Genomic DNA, 25,633 nt, shown 5'->3' with positions numbered 1-25,633 from the left:
GAACAGGAACAACGCATATTCAACTTCCGGTAGAAATGCACATGGTGTCGAGAAAGAAAACAATCTTGAGATGAGACCACTAACAGATGAAGAAACGAAAATCTTTTTCGAAAAACTTTCTAAATAGTAAGCATTGGTTAAACAAAATTTAATTCTCACTGAGTAGACCGTTTATATGAAATGATGGGCTATTTTACACGTGTTTCAACTTAAACAATATTGTTACGTTGACCTGTGTAGGAATAACTCTCTGAATGTTTTGTAGTGGTAATATCAAGTGAACCATTATTTTATGCTCTGTGGCATGTTCTTTTGTTTCGGGCCTAGGGATTAAGGGAATTTGGAAGGCCATCGGCCATATCATAACAATTATTAATTTCCAGTAGGAAATTTCAACGTCTCGCAGGTCGTCTGTCAAATATAAAGTTTGAAAAACTATGCAAAACAGCAAGTAACAATTAAAATGGCATATACGTTATTTTTAAAACAGGGATAAATGATCTTACTTCCTGACTTATAATTGATAACTATCAGTCTTAAACGAGTCCCCGTACAATCATTCTGAACTGTCCGAGTTACTTCCCTTCGCTTAGTTGCAATAATAACCCTTTTTGCAGAGTGAGAAGTGATTGTTGAAACTCGCCCTTTAAAATTGTTGGACGCATGTGCAATTTGGTAATACTGTACATGTTGCAATGTTGAGCCCCTGATCAAATAAAAACAAAAAAATCTAACTTGAAAACCGACCAGTTGCAGTTAAATTTAGTGTGCCATGTATTGACATTGACTTGTTTGTTCAAATCGAAACATACGGTAAACCTCCGGTTAGTTCGAACAAAATTAAATAAATATTGACGAACCGGTTCGAATTATTCGAAATTATGCTTCAGAAAATAAGCGTGAGTTCGAACTATTCGAGTCAATATCGGCGAAAATCTCGGCAGAGTGAAATCATTAGACACAAACACATCCATCGTTAATCTGATACGTAACAACGGCGGCCTGAACAATGGCACATTTATAAGTAAGTAAAATAATAGAATTTTATTTAATTCAATGTTAATTGATCGTTAAACGTTCTTCATTTCGCGATAATTATGATAGTTATTGCGCGAAGGCGCTCGGTTAATGCGTAGCTACAGTAGGCCCCAAAACAATACAGTACACGTTTCATTTGTGACACAAAAGTTAAACATTTGTACAGTATAATCTTTGCATGGTTATATATTTTATCTGAATCAGAAACTATCGCTATATTATTGTAATAAATGGTCTCTTCAATATATCAAAAGCAGTCTACATAACCTGTTGCGTTTACGAAAGCACTACTGTAAAAATAGGCGATAGATTCTATATGTTGGTAAAATTAGGTCAGAACATCAACATGTCTGTTTTTAAATATGCCCAGTCGTATTATCTACCAAACATAGTTGATACTTGCAAAATTATCCATCACTAATTGGGACAAATGTGGATTGTTTTGACTGGATATGAATGCTTTTCACGTCACTCAGCACGATCAGGCAGCCGATCCTTTCAACTTTACCGCAAGCGACACCTCGCGTGGCCTGCTTACCTATATAGCTAGTGTGAGGTCGCAGGCTTTCAGGTAATACCTTGATTGGCCATACTTAAGAGATGTCCAGTCACAATTAAATAATCATAATGCTAAGTTAACACTAGTTATATGTGAAAATACACGGACGATTTCTTAGTTTGCCATACAGCGCGAATACAAATATCGCATGTTATTTATATATTATCGGGGCCTAAATTTGCAATCAGCTGTCTCGTGCGTGGTGCAATGTAAAAAACTGAAATAACGTTAAAATATGTGGCATATATTAAATCACAGACGCATTCTAATGATCACACATACAATCTAATAACATAAACGTGCTTGCTGATCAAATTGAAATATTGGCATTTTTTCTGGGCCGGTCATCGGGGCCGAGTCGTCGCGAGCTTTCAATGGAGTTTGCCGAAAATAATCTTACTCTACGTTCTTCATTTGACAAGTTCGAACTATCCGAAATGGTGTCAGTTATAAACAGCCAGAGTTCGCACTATTACTAGCTAAAAAAGTATTGTTTTTCTAGAAAAAAATGTGTGTTCGAACTATCCGCGTGTTCGAATTAATTGGAGGTTTACCGTATATGTCAAAATAAATCAGACTATAATACATCAAAACCAATAATATTTCACTTCATAATATGATATGTAATTCTTTTGTCATGTGACCTATTTAACCTTTCTTCTATTAGTTTAATTTTTCAACATTACCGTTAGGATCCTGATCAGCTGATAGAAACCCAGGGCAACCATATTGTCCGTTTACAATGACTACCCACATTAGGTAGGCCTATATATTACATATGTGTGCATTCCAAGCCTGCATTGACAGTCTATGGGGCTGAGAATGTGGAATACAAGATGTTGACCATTTACCGGTAAATGTATAGAGGATATCTAACAGTGTTAGATATTCTGTTTATTACATTTTTTATCAACAAAAACCGACCCCGTATGCTAACTAGGCCTACAGCGAAAAGTTGCATACATAAAAAGTAGTTCCCCCTGTCCAGGTGCCGACATATATGTCGGGCTTTCTGATTGGTCAATTATTTTGGTATTTTCTAATCATTAATTTGATTGGTCAAATCAGCAAAAAATAATTTTTGATATTTCACTAGTAAAAATGTAATAAATACACAAAGTCAATCTCTATGCCAACCTCTCTTCGCTCAATACTTTAAGTAATCCTACTAAATGTACAAATCAATCGTTGAATTGTCATAACATAAGTTTTGAAGATCTATTCTCAATCTTTTAATATAAACAAAGACTTAAAACATATACTTTCCATATACCGTAATGCAATTGAACCTCCTCCAAACCTCCCAAAGCATTACACTATCAGAATTAAAAGTCAAAGCAACAAACAACATTGTACCAAAACATATACCACCACCACCACAAATTGTCCTAATCAAAATTAAAAAAGTAAATAAATAATAAAAATAAAATAAAATCACCACGACTGTCAAGTAACACACACCTCCAACCTTTTTACCATAATCATCAAATTTAGTTTGTGTTGATCAACAAACAACATAGAAGTACTCAGTAATACAGCATGGTGATTGTTCAATTATTATTGATTTGACATTTAATATCCACCATTTATGTGCTGTGGTACATTAGTGATTAATTAGAGATATTAACTATGGCACAAGTTTTTAATTCATTAATATTTTTGTTCTAGAAAATCATTTTGGAACTGTATATGTACATGTGTATATATGTCCCCTTGCTGTGATAGAGTGCCCAGTTAGCAGGAATTTTATTCCAATTGTAGCCAGTACTCTGTTATCACGCCTTCCTTTCTACACTTGCTTTAAGATACAGAATTGTAGATTAAATTTTGTTTTAAAATACAGAACTGTAGATTAAATGTTGTTATAGAGTTAGTTTTCTAAGGAATGCGGTTTTTCAATACATGTACATGTATTTATCACATATTTAGGTTGTGTTGAACTTGATAATGATTGTATTTTTGTCTCTTTCAGCATTGGTGAAAATATTAAGCTGTTACTAGATCGTCCTGATGGGTGTTACTGTTTTAGATTACACAGGGACCGAGTGTTTTATGTCAGGTAATGCTTACTAAGATTGCTAGTATTACCATAAATATCCTCAAATAAGCCTCCCTCACCTAATTTAAAAGTTTACCATATTTATCCTCAAATAAGCCTCTTTCCCCTAGTGTAAAAGTTTACCATATTTATCCTCAAATAAGCCTCTTTTCCCTAGTGTAAAAGTTTACTATATTTATCCTCAAATAAGCCTCCCTCACCTAGTGTAAAAGTTTACCATATTTATCCTCAAATAACCCTCCCTCCCAAGTGTAAAAGTTTACCATATTTATTTTCAAATAAGCCCCCTCCCCAGTGTAAAAGTTTACCCTATTTATCCTCAAATAAGCCTCCCTCCAAAATGTAAAAGTTTACCATTATAAATTATTTATTTTCAAATAAGCCTCCCTCCCCAGTGTTAAGGTTTACAATATTTATCCATAAATGAGCCTCTTTCCCCTAGTGTAAACGTTTCATAGAATAAAGAATTTTAAGTATAGGTAATTTCGAGTGAAAATATAAGGATGGTGGGTTGGGGATCGATATGTGACTATGATGAAATGACTCCTTCTAACCCTAGTCTTTTTTTTTTAAAACCTAAAGCTACCTTAGAATGGTTTTTCTTGTATTAGAAATATAAAAAAATGATTGAAAAGGATATACACGTATTCAACACAACATGATTTAGGGTAATATTATGAGGGTGGTGGTTTGGAGGGGAGGGGGCAGGGTTAATAATATACCATGAGCCCCTTTCCCTGAACTCTATTTAAATTTGAAAAATCATAGGCTCTGTTACATATATATGTGAAAATAAGATGTCAAAAAACTCTGATAATTTCAATTTATTTTTCATTTATACAGAGAAGACATGATGAAACATGCTGGGAATGTTTCAAGGAAAAACCTTATAAGTTTTGGATCCTGCTTCGGGCGATTCTCGAAAGGTGGTAAATTCAGATTGCATATTACTGCTCTGGATTTTCTCGCTCCATATGCCAAGGTTTGTTAAAAACCAGCAGCCATTTTGTCTTTAATTACTCAGACTTGTGATACATTGCAAATTTGTGCATTATTCCATCAGTTGCACTGCTGCAGTAAAACTAGATTAGTGAACATAAATGTAGTTACTATTTATCAATTGATACAGCTTAGGATTGCAGTCCTGTTTTTTAGACTTGTATTGAAATTCCTCTCATTACTTGAATTGCCAAATTTCGCCTTGGAAATTAGTATTGTAAATTCTCTCTGTGTTGTGTCTGTAAGAAGGTATTGGGAAGCAAGGAAGAGTGTATCGTTTACTTATTTTCTCAATATGTTGGTAAATATCTTCCGGATTTATAAGTCATTAAATGAAACTAAGCTGTATTTGTAAGCGTCATTAGCGAGTTTATGTTGTGATAACTTACATCTTATCCATAGTTATGATTAATGAAATTTGCTTAAATTCTTAACACCTTCCAGTATTAAACCAGGACTAATGATTTCTCTTTCATGTTAGAAAGGTTTTCATTTCTTTTACAGTACAAGGTTTGGTTGAAGCCGAGCGCTGAGCAGCAGTTTGTATATGGCCACCATGTAATGAAGTCAGGCCTGGGGAGAATAACAGAAAATTCAAGGTCACAGGGGTTAAATTGGCTTAAATCTGTAAACAATAATTTTGCAATAGCCAAGAGCCTGCAAGACCTGATATTAGGCCAATAGAATGCTGGAATGAAAGACTAGAAAATGTATTAATACGAATAAAACTAGCTTACTATGATACATGAAAAAGTAATCAACATTGCATCTTTAGAAATGACCTCAATCAACTTCAAAGTTGCTGTAGAGCCAGGTGAGCGATACAGGCCCATTGGGCCTCTTGTTCAATACATGTACATGTATTTATCACATATTTAGGTTGTGTTGAACTTGATAATGATTGTATTTTTGTCTCTTTCAGCATTGGTGAAAATATTAAGCTGTTACTAGATCGTCCTGATGGGTGTTACTGTTTTAGATTACACAGGGACCGAGTGTTTTATGTCAGGTAATGCTTACTAAGATTGCTAGTATTACCATAAATATCCTCAAATAAGCCTCCCTCCCCAAGTGTAAAAGTTTACCTTATTTATCCTCAAATAAGCCTCCCTCCTCTGTGTAAAAGTTAACCATATTTATTAGTTCACCTGCCATGGTGCGGCGTCCGTCGTCCGGCCGTCCGGCCGTCCTGCGTCAACTTTTTCATTTAAACAACTTCTTCTCAATAACCAAGAGGCCAAGGAACTTCATATTGGGCATGTAGCATACTGGGATGAAGTGCTACCAAGTTTGTTCAAATAATTGACCTTGACCTTCATTCAAGGTCACATTTGTCAAATAGCCTATAATCTTCAAACGACTTCTTCTCAATAACCAAGAGGCCCGGGGACTTGATATTGGGCCTGTAGCATGCTGGGGTGAAGGGCTACAAAGTTTGTTCAAATAAATGACCTTGACCTTCGTTCAAGGTCACATTGGTCAAATAGGCTATAATCTTCAAACGACTTCTTCTCAATAACCAAGAGGCCCAGCGACTTGATATTGGGCCTGTAGCATGCTGGGGTGAAGGGCTACAAAGTTTGTTCAAATAAATGACCTTGACCTTCATTCAAGGTCACATTTGTCAAATAGGCTATAATCTTCAAACGACTTCTTCTCATTAACCAAGAGGCCAAGGGACTTGATATTGGGCCTGTAGCATGCTAGGGTAAAGGGCTACAAAGTTTGTTCAAATAAATGACCTTGACCTTCATTCAAGGTCACATGGGTCAAATAGGCTATATTCTTCAAACAACTTCTTCTCAATAACCAAGAGGCCCAGGGACTTGATATTGGGCCTGTAGCATGCTGGGGTGAAGGGCTACAAAGTTTGTTCAAATAAATGACATTGACCTTCATTCAAGGTCGAATGGGTCAAATAGGCTATAATCTTCAAACGACTTCTTCTCATTAACCAAGAGGCCAAGGGACTTGATATTGGACCTGTAGCATGCTAGGGTAAAGGGCTTCAAACAACTTCTTCTCAATAACCAAGAGGCCTAGGGACTTGGTATTGGGTCTGTAGCATGCTGGGGTGAAGGGCTACAAAGTTTGTTCAAATAAATGACCTTGACCTTCATTCAAGGTCGAATGGGTCAAATAGGCTATAATCTTCAAACGACTTCTTCTCAGTAACCAAGAGGCCAAGGGACTTGATATTGGGCATGTAGCATGCTAGGGTAAAGGGCTACGAAGTTTGTTCAAATAAATGACCTTGACCTTCATTCAAGGTCACATGAGTCAAATAGGCTATATTTTTCAAACAACTTCTTCTCAATAACCAAGAGGCCCAGGGACTTGGTATTGGGTCTGTAGCATGCTTGGGTGAAGGGCTACCAAGTTTGTTCAAATGAATTGCCTTGACCTTCACTTAAGGTCATATTGGTCAAATAGGCTATATTCTTCAAATGACTTCTTCTTAATAACCAAGAGGCCCAGGGACTTGATATTGGGCCTGTAGCATGCTGGGGTGAAGGGCTACAAAGTTTGTTCAAATGAATGACCCTTGACCTACATTTAAGGTCACAGGGGTGAAATCGGCTTAAATCTGTAAACAATAATTTTGCGATAGCCAAGAGCCTTCTAGACCAGATATTAGGCCAATAAAATGCTGGAATGGTGGACTAGAAAATGTATTAATATGAATAAACCTAGCTTACTATGATAATAAGCATAGTATCTGTAGAAATGACCTCAATCAACTTCAAAGTTGCTGTAGAGCCAGGTGAGCGATACAGGCCCATTGGGCCTCTTGTCCTTGAATAAGCTTCTTTCCCCAGTCTAAAGGTTTACATATTTATCCTCAAATAAGCCTCCTTCCCCTTGTGTAAAAGTTTACCATATTTATCCTCAAATAACCCCCCCTCCCCAGTGTAAAAGTTTACCATATTTATTTTCAAATAAGCCTCCCTCCCCTAGTGTAAAGGTTTACAATATTTATCCTCAAATAAGCCTCCCTCCCCAGTGTTAAGGTTTACAATATTTATCCATAAATGAGCCTCTTTCCCCTAGTGTAAAAGTTTCATATATAGAATAAAGAATTTTAAGTATAGGTAATTTCGAGTGAAAATATAAGGATGGTGGGTTGGGGATCGATATGTGACTATGATGAAATGACTCCTTCTAACCCTAGTCTTTTTTTTTAAAAAACCTAAAGCTACCTTAGAATGGTTTTTCTTGTATTAGAAATATAAAAAAATTATTGAAAAGGATATACACGTATTCAACACAACATGATTTAGGGTAATATTATGAGGGTGGTGGTTTGGAGGGGAGGGGGCAGGGTCAATAATATACCATGAGCCCCTTTCCCTGAACTCTATTTAAATTTGAAAAATCATAGGCTCTGTTACATATATATGTGAAAATAAGATGTCAAAAAACTCTGATAATTTCAATTTATTTTTCATTTATACAGAGAAGACATGATGAAACATGCTGGGAATGTTTCAAGGAAAAACCTTATAAGTTTTGGATCCTGCTTCGGGCGATTCTCGAAAGGTGGTAAATTCAGATTGCATATTACTGCTCTGGATTTTCTCGCTCCATATGCCAAGGTTTGTTAAAAACCAGCAGCCATTTTGTCATTAATCACTCAGACTTGTGATACATTGCAAATTTGTGCATTATTCCATCAGTTGCACTGCTGCAGTAAAACTAGATTAGTGAACATAAATGTAGTTACTATTTATCAATTGATACAGCTTAGGATTGCAGTCCTGTTTTTTAGACTTGTATTGAAATTCCTCTCATTACTTGAATTGCCAAATTTCGCCTTGGAAATTAGTATTGTAAATTCTCTCTGTGTTGTGTCTGTAAGAAGGTATTGGGAAGCAAGGAAGAGTGTATCGTTTACTTATTTTCTCAATATGTTGGTAAATATCTTCCGGATTTATAAGTCATTAAATGAAACTAAGCTGTATTTGTAAGCGTCATTAGCGAGTTTATGTTGTGATAACTTACATCTTATCCATAGTTATGATTAATGAAATTTGCTTAAATTCTAAACACCTTCCAGTATTAAACCAGGACTAATGATTTCTCTTTCATGTTAGAAAGGTTTTCATTTCTTTTACAGTACAAGGTTTGGTTGAAGCCGAGCGCTGAGCAGCAGTTTGTATATGGCCACCATGTAATGAAGTCAGGCCTGGGGAGAATAACAGAAAATACACCACAGTACCAAGGTGTTGTTATATATAACATGAACGATCTACCGCTGGTAAGATTAATAGTATAGAAGACAATCTTTGAATGTATGGAGTTATTATTTCATCCCCTTACAAGGGTAAGACAAGGGTGGTCTCTGCCCAAGGGGGTGATCCCCTTACAAGGGCAAGACAAGGGAGGTCTCTGCCCAAGGGGTACTCCAACAATGTTAGAGGTTTTACACGGCGAGATACTTTTGACAGGCGCCGTGTAACCTCTAACTGCCCATAGCTGATTTTCCCGATGCTGACGATGAAATTTTCAAAGTTCGTATATTGAAAAAACATAGCGTGTCAACTTACATTTAAATGATCCACAGGGTCCAATATATATTTCTTTCCATAATCGAATGATTAAATGAGAATAATTTCGTAAAAAAACACAAATTATGAAGTTTTCTTCTTCCGAAGCGGAGCAGAGCTCAAGCAGACAATACTGTCGGTAGTGATAGTAGAAATACCACGTGATTTGTCGGTTAATACAAATATGGATTACAATCTCTGTCCTACAAGCGGAATACAACAAAGTCCGTATCATTTCGTTCCGTTTGAAATAACGACACCTATTTTGCATCAACCTTTAGGCAGCCATTTTTAAAAACGACTAGAAAAGTGCTACAACGACATGGGCATGTATTTTGTGTGTTATACACCGTATTATACTATATATTTGTGTCTGTGACATACATATGGGATAAATATTGCATACATGATACGTAGACATCGTTGTAATGACCTGTCAACCTCTTAAGAGTTTTTTTCAAGCATATTTAGTTCCGCCCGGATTTCGGGCGGAAACTGCATCAAAGAATTAGTGCTTCGGAAATAAGAGGTCGCAGTCAGCAAAATAATATCCGATAGAAAAAGAGCCGACCAGCGGCCTCTTATGTTATAGGAGTACCCAAGGGGGTGATCCACTTACATGGGTAAGACAAGGGTGGTCTCTGCCCAAGGGGGTGATCCCCTTACATGGGTAAGACAGGGCGGTCTCTGCCCAAGGGAGTGATCCCCTTACATGGGTAAGACAGGGCGGTCTCTGCCCAAGGGAGTGATCCCCTTACATGGGTGATCCTTAAGTTATTGTTGTTGCCTTGAGAGTGGTGATCCTTTTGTTTCATCCACAACAAAGTTAATGACTTCCACAAGTTTTCTCCTACTCTGTTAGTGCTCTTGTTTATGCAGTTATCAGTAAAGTCATTATTTGCTTGAAGTCCTTGTATTCTTGTTACATGATGATATTTATGACCTTGGAGCCGTTACAGTTGTATGACGTTTTCCAACAACATCGACAAGAAAATGTGTAGATAGGAGTTTGTTATGTTGAGTTAGGGCATTAGATAAGATGAGTTAGTGGGTTAGTTATGTTGAGTAAGGGGTTAGTTATGTCGAGTTTGGGGCATTAGATATGATGAGTTAGGGGTAAGTTATGGTGAGTTAGTTATGTTGAGTTAGGGGTTAGTTATGTTGAGTTAGGGGTTAGTTATGTTGAGTAAGGGGTAAGTTATGGTGAGTTAGGGGTTAGTTATGTTGAGTAAGGGGTAAGTTATGGTGAGTTAGTGGGATAGTTATGTTGAGTTAGTGGGTTAGTTATGTTGAGTTAGGGGGTTAGTTATGTTGAGTTAGGGGTTAGTTATGTTGAGTTAGGGGGATAGTTATGTTGAGTTAGGGGTTAGTTATGTTGAGTTAGGGGTTATGTTGAGTAAGGGGTAAGTTATGGTGAGTTAGTGGGTTAGTTATGTTGAGTTAGGGGGATAGTTATGTTGAGTAGGGGGATAGTATGTGAGTTAGGGGTTAGTTATGTTGCATTAGGGGGTTAGATGAGTTGAGAAGTTTGTTATATCGAGTTAGGGGGATAGTTATGTTGAAATAGGGGTTAACTATGTTGAGGTAAGGGGTTAGTTATTTCGAGTTAGGGGGTTTGTTATGTTGAGTTAGGGAGTAAGTTATGTTTAGTTAGGCAGTTTAGTTATGTCGAGTTGGGGGGTAGATATGTTAAGGTAGGGGATTAGTCATGTTGAGTTAGTTATACTAAATTATGGCCGCTTATGATATTAAATGTTTCATTTACATACATGTATCATTTACCTTTTTACAGGGCTTTGGAGTCGCAGCCAAATCAACACAAGAATGCCGACACACTGATCCAATGACACTTGTTGCTTTTCATCAAGCAGACATTGGGGAATTCATCAGAAATGAGGATAATTTAGTGTAGCGATTTTTTTTGTGTGGGAGGGGATGGGAATACATTTACATAAGGGGACAGATTTTACATGTAAAATAATGATATACAGACGTTCAAATGATATTTTCTGGAAAATCGTTAAATTACTGAAGTGATCATACAGTGCAGTCTTAGATAAAATTAACTTAATGAAAATTTCTTACACCTTATGTACCAAGGGATGGGGGCAGTACACGTATTACAGTTGTTTTGAAATTCATTTGTTGGATAAATTCATAGTTGTCATTAAAACTGCTTTTAAAAATTTTATATATCTTTTGTTTTATTTTTTCACCAAAATGTCAAATAAGCAAACATTGTGTTGTAAACTTTTTCAACTGTTCCTAGCAGAGTTTTTGTTTGTGCAGGCTACGTCGGAAGTCAAACTTTTAGTGGGTTGTCATTCATTTGAAAAAAAACATGAGACTTTAATGACATCTTTGGCCTCTGTGTTATTAGTTACCTACTGGGAACCTATTTGGAGACTATAGATTTGTGTCGTGGCTGTCCTTCCTCTTTTTGTTCTATCTCGGGCTCTATCTCTGTACTTCTCACTGCAGAAACATCTTACTTGCGGTATGGATTCACCTTGTATCAAAAGTAGGTCATTGACCTGCATTTTGACCTTGATTGAAGTGAAGGGTTTATCTGGGCTTCATCTCTTACACTACTTGTCACTGGAACTTCATACTGGGGCATGAGTTTACCTTAGGAGAGAGCTGTGTTATGTACACATGTATCAAAAGTAGGTCACTGACCTAGTTTTTAACGCTTGACCTACATCAAGGAACAAGTTTGTCCAGGCTTTATTTCTTGATCTTGTCACTGGAACTTCATACTTTGGGTTTGTCAAAAGTAGGTCATTCTGACTTATATTTTCATCTTTGACCCACATACAGTCAAACCTGCTCTAACGACCCCCTGTATATAACGACTGCCTGTCTATAACGACCGGTTTTAAGCTTCCCCGTGAGATTTTACTATATAACGACCCTCTGTATAGCGACTACCTGTCTAATGTGACTAACGACCGGTGATTTCGGAACGGCGGTCGCTAATTTGTTTTCTATAGCGACCGATTTCTGTCAGCCATCTTCTGCTCTCGGCAGTCATCCCTCATATGTATTCATAATCTGTGCATTCTTGGAATATGATTTCCTATCCGGTAGGGACTGTAATTTGCCAAATAGTCTTGTTAAGTAAATGTGTTAAAAGATTTGAATTCTAGCATGTGACTATGAAATTGGATCATTCATTTGAATTTAAGTCCAGCATTTCACTGGCTCATTACCTTGACTGAGGGCAGTATCATTCTTTAAATCAATGAAATTGATGTTCCCTTTTCTCTCTTCCAGATAATGTTGTTCTTCATACATTTGACCTCTAGCTGTGATATTGTCATGCAGTAATTCATCTGTATTTTCTGTCATTCTGGTATGTTTATCAGTCAATTATTTTAAAACCAATTATGCATATTGGTCATCAAGAAGTTAAATGGATATTTTAACATGTCTGTGGCCTTGAGAGAAGGTCAAAGCCATACATAGGTGTCAAGAATTTACTACTAGGAACATCAATTGTTCGAGTATGATTTCAGTAATTTTACAATTCGCTTAATGTGTAAATCCTGGTACTATTCACTTGGTCTGTCTACTGTATACTTGGAATGTCATCTTCTGATACACAGTAGTATCATTGGATGCTAGATCCTATTAGTGCTTACCAAAGAATTGCACCACGATAATCATAACTATTACTAATATCAGGAATAGTCGGTACACTTTGCACAATAGAAACTCTCTTACCCGGTACTTTTATATCATATACACGCACATAAGAATGACTAAACATTACAGAACACTGATGAGTTACTGGTGATGCCTCAATAGACAAGGGAGACCACTGGTTTATAACATTGTTTATATAGTGGGTTATTTTGCTTTAAGTGTGTGTGAAATTCCGTGTTTTTAAATCCATATTCAATAGTTAATATTAGGGAGTTTCATTCTAGCAATTGCCCAATCTACAATTCTTTACAAGTGTTAATGTAATATTTAAATCTACCTTGTGTAAAGTAAACACTTCTCGCCTGCAGTTTGTGTTAATATGTACACATGTGCAAATTCACACCTAAGGTCTTTTCCAAAATCATCTGTGTGGAAAAGGGTTGAGAGGCATTTTTTCAGAGACCCCAGCACCTTTCAAATATCTGAAGATCGTAAAAAGAATACTAAAACAATGGTGTTTTATCACACCAACCACCAAGCAAGTGCCTCTCATCCCTCCCACATAGATAATTTTAGAATAGCTCTAAGTTGATTTTGGTGATGTTATTACTTCATTATCACATTATGAGCACATGTACGTGATCTGTAGCTACTCATATTGTTTACACACAAATTTTCACCAAAAACCTTGAAGCATGGCTGAGAAAAGTATGGAAAACTAAGTGGACGGACTGACTGAAAGATGAACGATGAGGACACATATAGTCCCCCCCTCTGGTTTCATGGTTAGGGGACCTAATAATCACAGGTTATATCCCACCCACTTACATTATACACATAATTACCCACTTACATTATACACATAATTATATTGTTCATAACGGTACTTCATTCATTAGAGCTAAAAACATACAAGACAATAGTACTTTTTCATTAATAGTTTCAATTTTAATTGTCAGATAACCACAGACTTACTTCTATACATCTTTTTTTATGAGTACAATGTTTACAATGCTTCAAGTTCTTGATTGATTCATATTTCTTTTAAATGGAAAGAAAAGAAAGCCAGTTTTGTATGAACTGCACTTTTGCAGGCTGCCATGCAAAAATAAGTCAATATTGTACTTGATAAGACAGTTTCTCTCTATGGTATTTGAATGTAATTTACCTGGTAGATAAAATAATCGACATAAACGAAGTTCGAAAATTTGTTCACCTAAATATTTGACTACAAATCAGTAACGGAGAGAATTATTAGACAGAAGGGTGTAACCGAAAATGAGACAATGTGTGTGTGCTTCCTATAGAAATACACAGACTGGTTGTTGCAGCAAAACATTGACAAGTGAACAAAAATAGGAAAACAATCTTGGACAAGTTTGGCACAATTAAAATTAACTTTCCATTTAACAAAAGTAAGCAAGATGTCAACAAATGAACAAGCTGATATTGATTCTGCAATGTTATGTACAGTCTGTGTCAGGGAAAGTCTACATGCTGAAATTGTTCTCGAGTCTTGTATCATTTGTGGTATACAAGACAAAGCGGTATTGCGATAACATTAAATAAAAGTTACAATTCAGCAACTGGCAGAGAAAAGTGTATATATATATATACAATATGTTTCTAAATACACATTAGATTACCTAACAATGAGATATATACAATAGACTCCTTAGTAAGTGAACAATACATGGTACCTTAATACCATTTAGAGTACAAAATGCAGATAAATGTTGTGACCAAACTTTAAAACCAACAAGATTGAATAAAATTAATTACTTGGTTCTCAGGCTGATTTTTCTAGCAGGAAGTTACTTTTTATCATTTTATTAGTGGAAAAAAACAGTCCAATCGAATCAATCTTTATCCATTTTCATATAAACTGCTTCAACATGTGCTCTTTTTTCATGGTTAAATATAATGGATATTACTGGAGAAAGGTTTGTTGTTGATACCTTTTACCATACATTCTTCTATCGGAAGAATAACAACAAAGATGACCTTTTGTTTTATTAAACCAGGAAAAACCTGTGATAAGCGGCTTTTCCACATCAAAACTGATGAGGGAGGGCCGGAGAACCGAGATTTTTTTTGCCCAATGAATAATTTGTGAAAAAATATATTTTTAGAGAAGAGAAAGCCTATTACTGTTTTACTTAGCAATTACCCACAAGATATACCCAGTTTGTTAGTTTAGTATCAAAAGATAAGTTGTTACCAGGTACATTAACTTATTAAATTTAGTAGACCTTTATAAAAATTGTCAGACTGAATTTATCTAACAAATAGAAATCGCTGATTCCTTGATTTTTATTGAAGAACATGCAGAACAAATCCACTATCCTTTCAAAGTTATTACATTTAACATTACAAGGGCAGAATCAACATATAATTAGTTAATTACATCGACAAAAGGGAAGGTCAGGAAGGATAGAGAAGTAGGTTAAACTAGTGAATCTAAGCAATGTAACAACTAAGTTAGTGAGTACATTTACAATGGTATATTTACAGAGGAGTATAATAATATTTTTTCAATCCTCACATGTACTAATACTTAAATGTTTAAAGACACCATCTTCATAGCATTCAATTTCATTAATCAGAATTTTCATTAACTCATTTCAGAAACTGCTTTTTGAATTGATACATATTAAAATACAATTTGCTTTTTCTGTTTGCAAATCTCTTCAGATCTAAACTTTAGAACACAGGACTGATCATTGCTTTATCAAATGCAACATTTTATTTCTGAACTCCACTTCAGAGTATCTGACAGTTTTAATACATAACGTACATATTCCCTTGACACTTTTTAATGACAGGACGTTTATGAATTTTTTTTTCTCTTAAGGCATGTTAATTATTAAAACAATTATCGCAGGAGAAAGTGTTGGGTCAGGGAAATACCTCAAAAGGATAATTATATTTTGTATATACAAATATATTTCTTTTTCTTCTTCTTTTTCCAATTATGATACAAACATTCATGTTCCCTCTATATCTATGATCAAAAATATTCATAAAAGTATGTAAAATATTGTTTTCTCCAAGTTATGAAAAGAAATGATTGTTTTCTCATCAATGGTAAAATAATTAAGTATGATCAAAATTTTGACAATATTCAAGCTAGTAAAAAAACATTGAAAACCCTCTCATACTTAAAACTCACATTAGATACTTCATACTGCTCTTAATGCAAATCACATTGACTTTGTAATGTTTGAAAATTTTACTTTGACTAATCAAGTTTCAGTGGTGCAGATGGCAAAAACTTTTATCGATCATGCTTTAACGGAACAGTAGGTGAAATCCAATTTACTATATAATGCATATGGATACAAGACTGTTTCCTTTCTGAAGTGTACGTTTTATACTTAGCGGGTTATATACATCTTTCATTTAAGACAGTTAAGTCTGTAATAATAACAATACAAATTCTTCTTTCACACTCATTCTCATAAACAATCATAACACAACACAACACAAACAGGAAGCTTTGGTCTACATACATGCAGCATATGACAGTTTAACCATGACTCGTCTCCACAAGGCCAGGAAAGTCAATTAATGACAGACTTACTCTTCTCCACAAGGCCAGGAAAGTCAATTAATGACAGACTTTCCCAACATTTTGGCAACACACTTTGATTTTTCATGTGTGTCTTTCATTCAATTAGAGAAACAGACTTAGAAATAATTGACATTAATTCCTGGATTCTATTATTTTTCACATTAAAATTTTTTTCAAAAGAAAATTATCTTACACAACCGTTTTTTTTTTAAATAAAATTAAGCAACATTTTCACTACAGTAACCGAGAATTGTTTTTAATCACTGTGTACCTGACAAATTTGGAAAATACTTCAGTTTGTAGATAATTTGATATTTATTGAATGTCAAAGAAGATAAAATCTCAATTGTAAGCATTCCAGCAACAGAGGATACTGGATACAGTTGTTTTTTACATATCCAAATGGTACATGTACTTAAATAAATAAAGAAAGTAATCTGGGTAAGCTTTATATTTGATACCAGTATCAGACCCAAAGAAAATTCTGACGAATCCTAGTCATTGTGGAGAAAATATATTCATACTGACGAAATTTTCTGATCTCTTGCAATAGCACTTAAACTTCTCTTCTATGCAGACAAATATACAATTATATATGTATTATCATATAAATAGTGGGAAAAGTGTATACTTAATTATACTGTTACAGTAACATAACCAGTGTTTGTAGATGGTATAGGAAAATGTTACCAGGGAACAAATATCACTGAATATTTCTTCAAAAAATAATTTCAGCACATGACATAGATCAAACACATGAATGCTTTTCTACAATAATGACTATGTATCTAACATGCATATATTGATATATAGTCTGTGTGAAAACCAAATAAATTCAAAAATGAAATCTCACAAATGTCTTATTATAGAAAGTAAGAAAGTGACAAAGGAACGATACAGAAGAGTAATTGTAGCCCTTTAAGTGATCACAAGTCTTTTTCACAAAACCATATATAATCTTATATTTAACGGCCTGCTGTAAATGCAAACAGGATTTTCTTAATGAGAATATAGATTTATATATATTTTAAAGACATTCTACTGATAAACATGTTTAATATAAAATACAGCAGTGGCAGATCTCAACCAAATGGTTCACAAGTATGAAGTTTTTTGTTAGATAAGATTTAAATCTGTTTCATATGAAGGAAAACTGCAATGACTTTTTGAAAACAGCATGCAAAATATGTGTTCCTTTGAATACTTGTGAGTTTGATTTTAACTCATTTAATGATCCTGTAGAAACTTGCGAATACTTTCTTAAGGTAAATTAATTACAAATTGGCATAAAAATGTAGAATAATCTATGCTTCCAATTACATAGTGTTCTTTGTTAATACAGAGAACTGTTTTCTAGGTTTGAGATAAGGACAAGCCTAATTTGACTGCAGATTAAACCATATCAATATAACATCATTAGGAAACTGTATGCAATGACATGACCTAGTTTTATCTGCTTTTTAATGTCACTCCCAGCTCCTGCTGTTCTTTTTGTCAGTTCAAAGTTTTGAGTGCAATTCTCTTCGGTAAGTCTATAACAGCACACACTTCTTCTTCTTGGGTGGCTCTGGGGGTTCCAGGGCAGCTAGAATGGCCTCATCAAACACGTTCTTTAGTCCTTTCTGAAATAGTTAAACACCAACTTTGTCTATATATGGGAGATTCATGATTATGATAGGAGCATATATATCAACATTTTACAGCACAGAACTTCTGGTACCTCTTTTTAAGTTTCTTCTTTGTTTCATTTTATGCCGGATGAAAACAATTGTTATGAAGCATACTGTGTAACATGAAATGTAATTCATTGTGTATCATTTTTCCTTGTTTTTTTCTGGTTGCTATGGAATCATGATTGTTGTATGTATTAATGTTATACACACAATATATTTGTTGCATGGGCTAAGCAAGAAAGTTAGTACCTATGAAATAATATGAAAGCCGCAAACCACAAAAGATAAGTACACACAACCGTTTCGTGTTATATAGTACATGTATGCAAGGATATTTTTTCCAAAGAAAGACTTTTCAAAGTTTAAAATTTTCACCAGCTCTTCAGTTTTTACTTTATTTACAGAAAAAACAATACCAGACAAAAAAGCTTGAACTTGAACAGATGCTGTGCAAAAGCACTAAATGCATTATTATATTAAAACCTGATTTGATTTTAAATACCATGAGCAAAATGCTGCGTCTGCCAGTATTAGATAAGGTTTGAACATTTTGAAAATAAGGAATATTTGATCTGGAGTGTTAATTCTTTTTCTGTAATTAGACCCCATTATACTACTTCCTTTAAAACATGCCACCTAATGATCACATGTTTTCAGATCTACCTGTTAATATCAATATTTTTAAGATAGTGTTTTTATGGGTATATTGTGAAAATCCAATTTATAAATTCTTCATGTCAATTATGTTAAAATGTCACACGCTAATAATTGAGCGTCATGCTTAACAGTTTTATAATACACTGCGGTGAAAATTCTAATTAAATTTACATGATGACACACACCTTGACCGTCCTTTTTTCTTACCTATTTACCAGATTGAAGCCCTACAGTATATTGTTCATAGCTACACAATGTGCATTTTGATAATATTTTATCATCTTATATTTGCACCATCACCATCATGAGTGCAACTACAAGTTATATCAATAAGCTATATCCAGTAATCTTTAAATGCATTGTCTTGATTAACCCAACAGTAAGATCAGGCAAGTTATGCTGTCTACTCAATCAGATTCAAAGCTTTCAAAATTGTATGGAAACCTAATTCATCCTTTCCGATTTTTCAGGAAATTCACACTCAACATATGACGGTGATAGAACAAAAACCTTCCTGACAGGAAACATGGGAATAATCATTTCAACATCTTCGACTATATTAATTACTTACCTGTGTTAAGGCAGAACATTCCACATATTTCACAGCTTTTAGTTCTCGGGACAGTTTCTCTCCTTGTTCAATTGTAATAGGCTTCTGTTTATTCTTGGCTAATTTTTCTATAGTGGTAGCATCATCTCTTAAATCTAACTGTGTTCCAACCAATAAGAATGGAGTTTTCTGACAATGATGTGTAATTTCTGGGACCCACTGTAAAATTGAAAGAGATATAAATTATATATTAAATAGAGGTAAAAATTATGGACATATTTCACCAAAGCATAAACATTAAGAGAATAAAATCAAACAATACTTTTCTTTTCAAGTCATACTGAAGATATGTTGTACTGTAATAAGACTACATTTCAAATTTGGTCAAACAGTCAAATACAGATAAATAAGAGTAAGATATCACTAGCGTTGGGTATCACTCTATAAATTCATGATCGATCATTATTTGATTAAACAATTGATCATCGACTAACAATCCACTAATCGTTTATGATCTATGGCCTAACAGCTGGTTTGCTTATTTTTAAGTCGGCCCATATATAGGAGCGTTTGACTCCTGGGTGATCATAGATTTTGTCTATATTGGAGAATTGAGTTTCACTCTACGCCATACTGTTACTGTATGCAAACACACTATTGAAATAACATGTTTGCTGATTAGCCCAATCTGTGTGACTAGTCAGTGACCAATCAGAAGTCGTGTTATATTCTGCTGTATGACTTGTTTACAGAATCGCTGCTGAGGTGTGTAACAAACATGGCCAAAATCTCAAACAACATTAGGATACTGAATCTTTTAACTTTCTGCTCTTGGTCATTTCTAAATCAACTATAGAAGTCACTGGTTGATTAATTGATTCGCCTGTGCAAAGGAATGTACATACAGTCAATGCATAAGAGGAAATTTGGAATTAATTTTCAGATCCCCCCCCCCCCATTTAATTCTAATCCCTGATTGAAGCACTCACAAATATATGAAAAACTTAACAAATATATTATCTACTTGTTCTTTTATTGATTTTATTCAATTCAAAATAACCAATAATTCTTCCTATTGGTGAAATGCAGCATATTTCATTTCCTAATTACGAAAACAAAATTATGATAAATAATTGTTTTTAATAGCTTTTAAGAGTAAACCTAGCTGTTTTTATTTCTAACTATTATCAAATAGTATGTAATGATAAGAAAAAAAAAGTTTCCCCAAAACATTACATTAGTGATTACTAAACATAACGTGGAAGTATTTACGAACTTCACTAACAACTTGTCGATATCAGGATTTCAATTTCTGGCTGTTAATAGGACGTTAAACAAAATAAATTAAACCAACCCAAAATCAGGATTTCAAAATACAGCTTACACTGATTCTTATGACTTTTAATCCTTTTGTAGATCCCACATTGAAATGTCTCTAAAACTAATCCTTATTGTCTCAAAAAAGTTCTCAATTTGCAAACACGAAGTATTACCTTCTCTTTCACATTTTCAAATGATGATGGAGAGACTACTGAAAAACACACTAGAAAGACATCAGTTTGTGGGTAACTCAGAGGTCGTAGTCTGTCGTAATCTTCCTGTCCAGCGGTATCAAATAGACCCAGGGTGTAAGGTTCTCCACCAATCATTACTGTCACTGCATAGTTATCAAATACCTGCAATAGCACAATGTGAATTGGAGTTATTTCATGTAAAATGCTTTCTCTTTTGTGGTGAATTTATTGTGAAAATATTGAGGGGAAAATAAGAAAACTAGCATAAAAATGAAAAAGAGTGAATAGACATGGTCAACTCTTTCCGTACTTTGTGTTCTTTCCGGATTCCGTACCAGAAGTAGTTATTAGCCTCGTCCCCAGAAGTGTAAACAAAATGGCAGACTACATGTGCGTTTTTGGTGTGTTGTTTTTTCATATAGAAACACAAAGGTAGTGTGATCTTTGTGAATTATGTAACTAAATAAGATCTAGATGTCAGATTGAACACTCTGAAACGTCTAAAATGCAAATGTAGCAAGCCGCCATATTGTTTACAGTAACAACATAGAGAAAATATCACCTATTGCCGTAACGGAAAAACATGTTACCCAAACGAAATAAAAAACGAATTTGTCATCAAAAATGTTTGTTTCAAAAGTTTTGACCACCTTTTATTTGTCATTGCATCGGATGAATGTATATGTCGTTTGATGGTTTCAACAAATCAACACTTTAATAACGTCAACTAAGCCTGTCGACTATAGTCGACAGCGGGGAAGAGGGAGCTTGAAATTATGTCGACTAGTCGACAACAGGGAAGAGGGAGCACATTTTTATGTTGACTACAGTCGACAACGGTACTGAAAGACTTAAACAAAGTTTAACAAGTACTACTAGTGTTTGAAATCGGCTGAGATTTCAACATCCATGATCAGATATAATGGGTCAGTGTTTTATTTTAAAATTTCAATGTAACCATCTAAATTGACAAACAGCTAACATTTATAGTTTTTTGCAATCTATTATGTTTAAATAGCATGATTTGGTAAGAAGTTATAGTTAATAAGAGTAAAATGAAATAGAACTCCTGTTTTCTTTTAGTGAAAATGAAAGAACTTTCAAAGTTATGAAAAAAATCATCAATGATGACATCTGATAATTGATTGTAATCAATCATTGGGTAACATTAACTGCAAGAAACATGTAACTGCTAGTTAGCTGATGATATTTGCAATATTTTGGAAAATCGCATAATCCTTAATTTGTATGAAAAAAAAAAGTTTGGTTGGAAGTGCATGGGTACAAAGAAAGTCAGTAGTATATTGTGTTCGTTATAAATGTATGGAAAATCTTTATGGATAACAAAACAAATTTTTACTTACGGTAGGAACATACTCAGATGGGAACTTGTTTGTTGTGTAGGAGATCAGCAGACAGGTTTTACCCACTGCTCCATCACCAACAACCACACACTTGATTGTTTGCATTTTGAAATGACCAGATCCTTCAATAGCAGGTCTGAAAAAGAAATATATTATACAATATAAATATTTGTGTACTTCTTATTCTAAAACACTTAACCTTATTAAAACCAAATAAGTCTTCTTACATTTATGAAAAAGAAGCTATAAGGTTTTAAAATGTGAATACACTTGAACAGCATGTCACAGTAAAACCAGTAGGCATATATATGTACATATATATATATATGTACATATATATATATATGGAGCACAGAGTCAAGAGTCTTGTCTATCATTCAATGCAGCCAGAATAATCTTGATTTAAAATATTTTAATGTAGTGATAATAGATTGGGCTGATCAACAGTGTGGCCATAGCTCAATAAGTTAGTGTTCGTTAGGAGGTCCTGGCACATGTCTTCGTGGTCAGAGATTTTGTCAACAGGGAACTGATTGAGCTAATGGTTAGAATGCTGCACATGTGTCAGTCTGGAGATCGGATGTCCCAAGATAAGCGACTGCTGCATTGACAAAGGAAAATAGACCCTGTGGAATCCGACATTTTATGTAGTTCATAGTTCATAGTATTCGACGTCCTTGTAAGCTTCAGCTTGTATGAACAGTGATTATAGTTAACGGTGATACTTACATCTCATGTGTTTGTTAACATTCATGCTATTTTAGTAATATAACAGTCGTTCACAAATAAAACGTCAAATTCCTGTCTGTAGCCGGCATAATGCTTGTAGATTCTATGTACAATACTCCAAGAGAAATGATTGATTTCCGGCAGATGTACATTCGTCAGATCATTATTTTTGATTGAAAGCAAACAATGGATTTGTTAACACGAATCAGAAAATGAAAAACACACAGAAAGAAACATATCAGGCATAAAACAATTCCTCAAAATGAAAGGGCGAGGTCTGGGATTCTAAAAACACAATGTCTCTAGATTATCACCGGTTTTTAATCACTTTATCTTTATCTACAATTACGATTTCCTTCGAGTGAATTTAGAAACATTACCATCAATAAAACAACAGAGCGTACATATATGCACATTGTAGCATAAACAGCAAAATTCTGAAAGTAATCTCAGAAAACGGCCGATATTTCCATGTCCGCCATTTTCCCGATGACAGTTGATAAGGGGCTTGGCTCATGTTTGCTGGCTAACAATGCCACATTTTTAATACATACAAACCATCCCTTGTCAAATACGTCTTCCATTGTTTCCAAAATATTCATATAACTTGATTAATAGTCGAAATAATACACAATTTCACATATTTGTACCTTTCTGGTTTTCGATTTCCGGGGTGTTTTATCAAATGGTCTTGAACATCCAACGGAAATTGCGAAGCGCGCATGCGCGAACTGATGTAATAAGTTATTTTTAGTACTACTATATAAATCGCTCCGGAAGCACCACCAACCTCATTCCTCCATGCGAATGGAGAGAATACTGGACTGTAGGCATTTTATACTGAACTCGGAATTTCTATTTTTAGATAACCTTTGTCCGTTTATTTTAAGCAATATTCCATCTATAATTTGAAATGACATATTTTCGTTCTATAAATAACAAGGCAAATCTACCTTATAATTAAGATCAAGATATTAATATTAGGAAGAGTTGTACCCCCTTGAACCTTTAGTTGTTTTCAATCGGTACTTAGCTACAGACATGATATATAACAATCTATTATAGAGCTCTGGTTATTATGAAACACCGTTTTACTATCTATTTACTTTTATCAGAAAACAATTTTTTGATACCACGGATTATTATTAGATCTAGATCTATTATTTTTTTTTAGATGGACGTACAAAATGTATATCACGTTATATAACTATATATATAATCTTTTATAGGTGTTCCTTCTTTTTGTAATAATAATATAATAAAAAAAAATGTTTGATTTGTTTATATATAGTATTTTTAATATTGAAAAAAATCGACCGTACGTATTTTCTGATATCAAAAATCATTCACGCGTTGTCATGATTCAACGTTTATTTATAATATCCATCCACCTAATGTTTTCTAATTAATAACATTAAGTCTTCGGCGAATGAATTATCGATCACTAACAAAATCATAACGATATTGTTCGTTGTTGATATACTAAACTGTTTGTAATTCGATTCTTGTTAAAAAATAAAGGGTGGTTGCCTCGAAAATTCGACTATTAACTTGTCTGTACTGTCGTTATTACTACATGTCAGTGGCCAGTAATCTAGTAAAACGTACGCTTCCAGCGAATGCCTGTTTGTTAGTATCAATTTAAGTACCTATAACTTCTTCTTTCAATCCAGTTGACAGCATTAACCCTTATTCCAATGTTGTGGAAGAGGAAAGAATGACTAAGTCTGTCAAAGGTTTGGCAAAGTCCTTTATTAGGATTTCTACTTGGTGGTCATCGTCAAGGTTTTTCTGATATATCACCTATGGATTCTAAGAGCTGAGTTTCGCAGGATCGTGATGTACGAAAACCATGTTGGAACGGAGTTATTGGTATCTGTACGACTCATTATGTTGGAGATTACAATATGCTCTACGATTTCCTACAGATACAAGTCAAGGATATAGGTCTGTAATTTTCTGGATTGAATTTAGGACCGTTTTATAAACTGGTCAAATGTTGTCAGCTTTCCAATCCAGAGGGACTACACCTGTTGCCAAAGATTTCTTCAAGGTTTTTATTGATACACTCGGACACATGAATATGTGTAACATGGGTACATTTGTGACAAACAATAGAAATAAGCATGTTGCCAAAGATTTCTTAAACGGTGGCCACTGGCCAGTTCTTTAAGGATCCTAGGTTTGATGGTGTCAGGGCCTGAGGACTTAGATAGGTAAGGCCTTGGAGAAGCTGAAGGACACCTTTCTCCTGGATGACAATTCCAGGTATAGTGGGCCGGGGTAAGAGTTGAGAGGAGACATCTTACATCTGGTGCGCAATTGATCGTCAGTAAGGGTTTCCGGAAGACTGAAAACACATGGGATCTACTAAAGGGGTCGTGGACTAGTTTTCGAGAGTGACCCATGGCAGACTAGATTTTATATGTTTGAGTGATTTTTGGGAACATGTTCTTGATGATTATATTGAGGTCAGAAAGCCCTGGTTGAACTTCTGTACGAGTATTTGATTAATGAGATTTATGATGAGAAGGTCTAGGACATTATCGTTTCTAGCGAGTTTGTCAATCATTTGTACGGGGGCTGTATCATCTAGCAAGTTGGCGAAGCCATAGTGTACTTTTGCATGGGTTGGTTGAGATTCAAGGGCTTTGTTTTTCCCAATCCCAAACTGGTAGGTTAAAGTCAATGCATTATTTATTTTGACAGCTTCTTTGATGGA

General features: G+C 34.6%; 2 protein-coding genes across 2 annotated transcripts; one reads left to right on the top strand and one right to left on the bottom strand.

The window, feature by feature from the left end:
• The first annotated feature begins 5 nt into the window (after nt 1-5).
• On the top strand, nt 6-11,393 carry LOC117344928 (60S ribosome subunit biogenesis protein NIP7 homolog). The gene is made up of 5 exons (XM_033907812.1): nt 6-126; nt 3,570-3,656; nt 4,500-4,638; nt 8,773-8,913; nt 10,995-11,393. Exons 1-5 carry the CDS (start codon nt 71-73, stop codon nt 11,112-11,114), a joined length of 543 nt encoding a protein of 180 aa, XP_033763703.1. The 5' UTR covers nt 6-70; the 3' UTR covers nt 11,115-11,393.
• Nucleotides 11,394-14,704: 3,311 nt separating this feature from the next.
• Nucleotides 14,705-23,693, bottom strand: LOC117344927 (cdc42 homolog). The gene is made up of 5 exons (XM_033907811.1): nt 23,562-23,693; nt 22,183-22,318; nt 20,798-20,980; nt 19,326-19,523; nt 14,705-18,046 (listed from the first exon to the last, which is right to left on the bottom strand). Exons 1-5 carry the CDS (start codon nt 23,633-23,635, stop codon nt 17,957-17,959), a joined length of 681 nt encoding a protein of 226 aa, XP_033763702.1. The 5' UTR covers nt 23,636-23,693; the 3' UTR covers nt 14,705-17,956.
• Nucleotides 23,694-25,633: the final 1,940 nt, after the last annotated feature.

This window comes from Pecten maximus, chromosome 16 (genome assembly GCF_902652985.1).
Source record: "Pecten maximus chromosome 16, xPecMax1.1, whole genome shotgun sequence".
Classification (NCBI taxonomy): Eukaryota; Metazoa; Mollusca; class Bivalvia; order Pectinida; family Pectinidae; genus Pecten; species Pecten maximus.
This window is presented reverse-complemented; position numbering and strand designations above follow the sequence as displayed.

Bases quoted from the DNA above. Each gene is read 5' to 3' on its own strand.
- LOC117344928 (XM_033907812.1), top strand. From the start codon at position 71: ATGAGACCACTAACAGATGAAGAAACGAAAATCTTTTTCGAAAAACTT. The intron at 4,639-8,772 runs GTTTGTTAAAAA...TTTCTTTTACAG, and splicing joins TTCTCGCTCCATATGCCAAG to TACAAGGTTTGGTTGAAGCC. The intron at 8,914-10,994 runs GTAAGATTAATA...ACCTTTTTACAG, and splicing joins ACATGAACGATCTACCGCTG to GGCTTTGGAGTCGCAGCCAA.
- LOC117344927 (XM_033907811.1), bottom strand. From the start codon at position 23,635: ATGCGCGCTTCGCAATTTCCGTTGGATGTTCAAGACCATTTGATAAAA. The intron at 20,981-22,182 runs GTAAGTAAAAAT...GTGCTATTGCAG, and splicing joins CATCTGAGTATGTTCCTACC to GTATTTGATAACTATGCAGT. The intron at 19,524-20,797 runs GTAATACTTCGT...TCAATTTTACAG, and splicing joins TTGAAAATGTGAAAGAGAAG to TGGGTCCCAGAAATTACACA.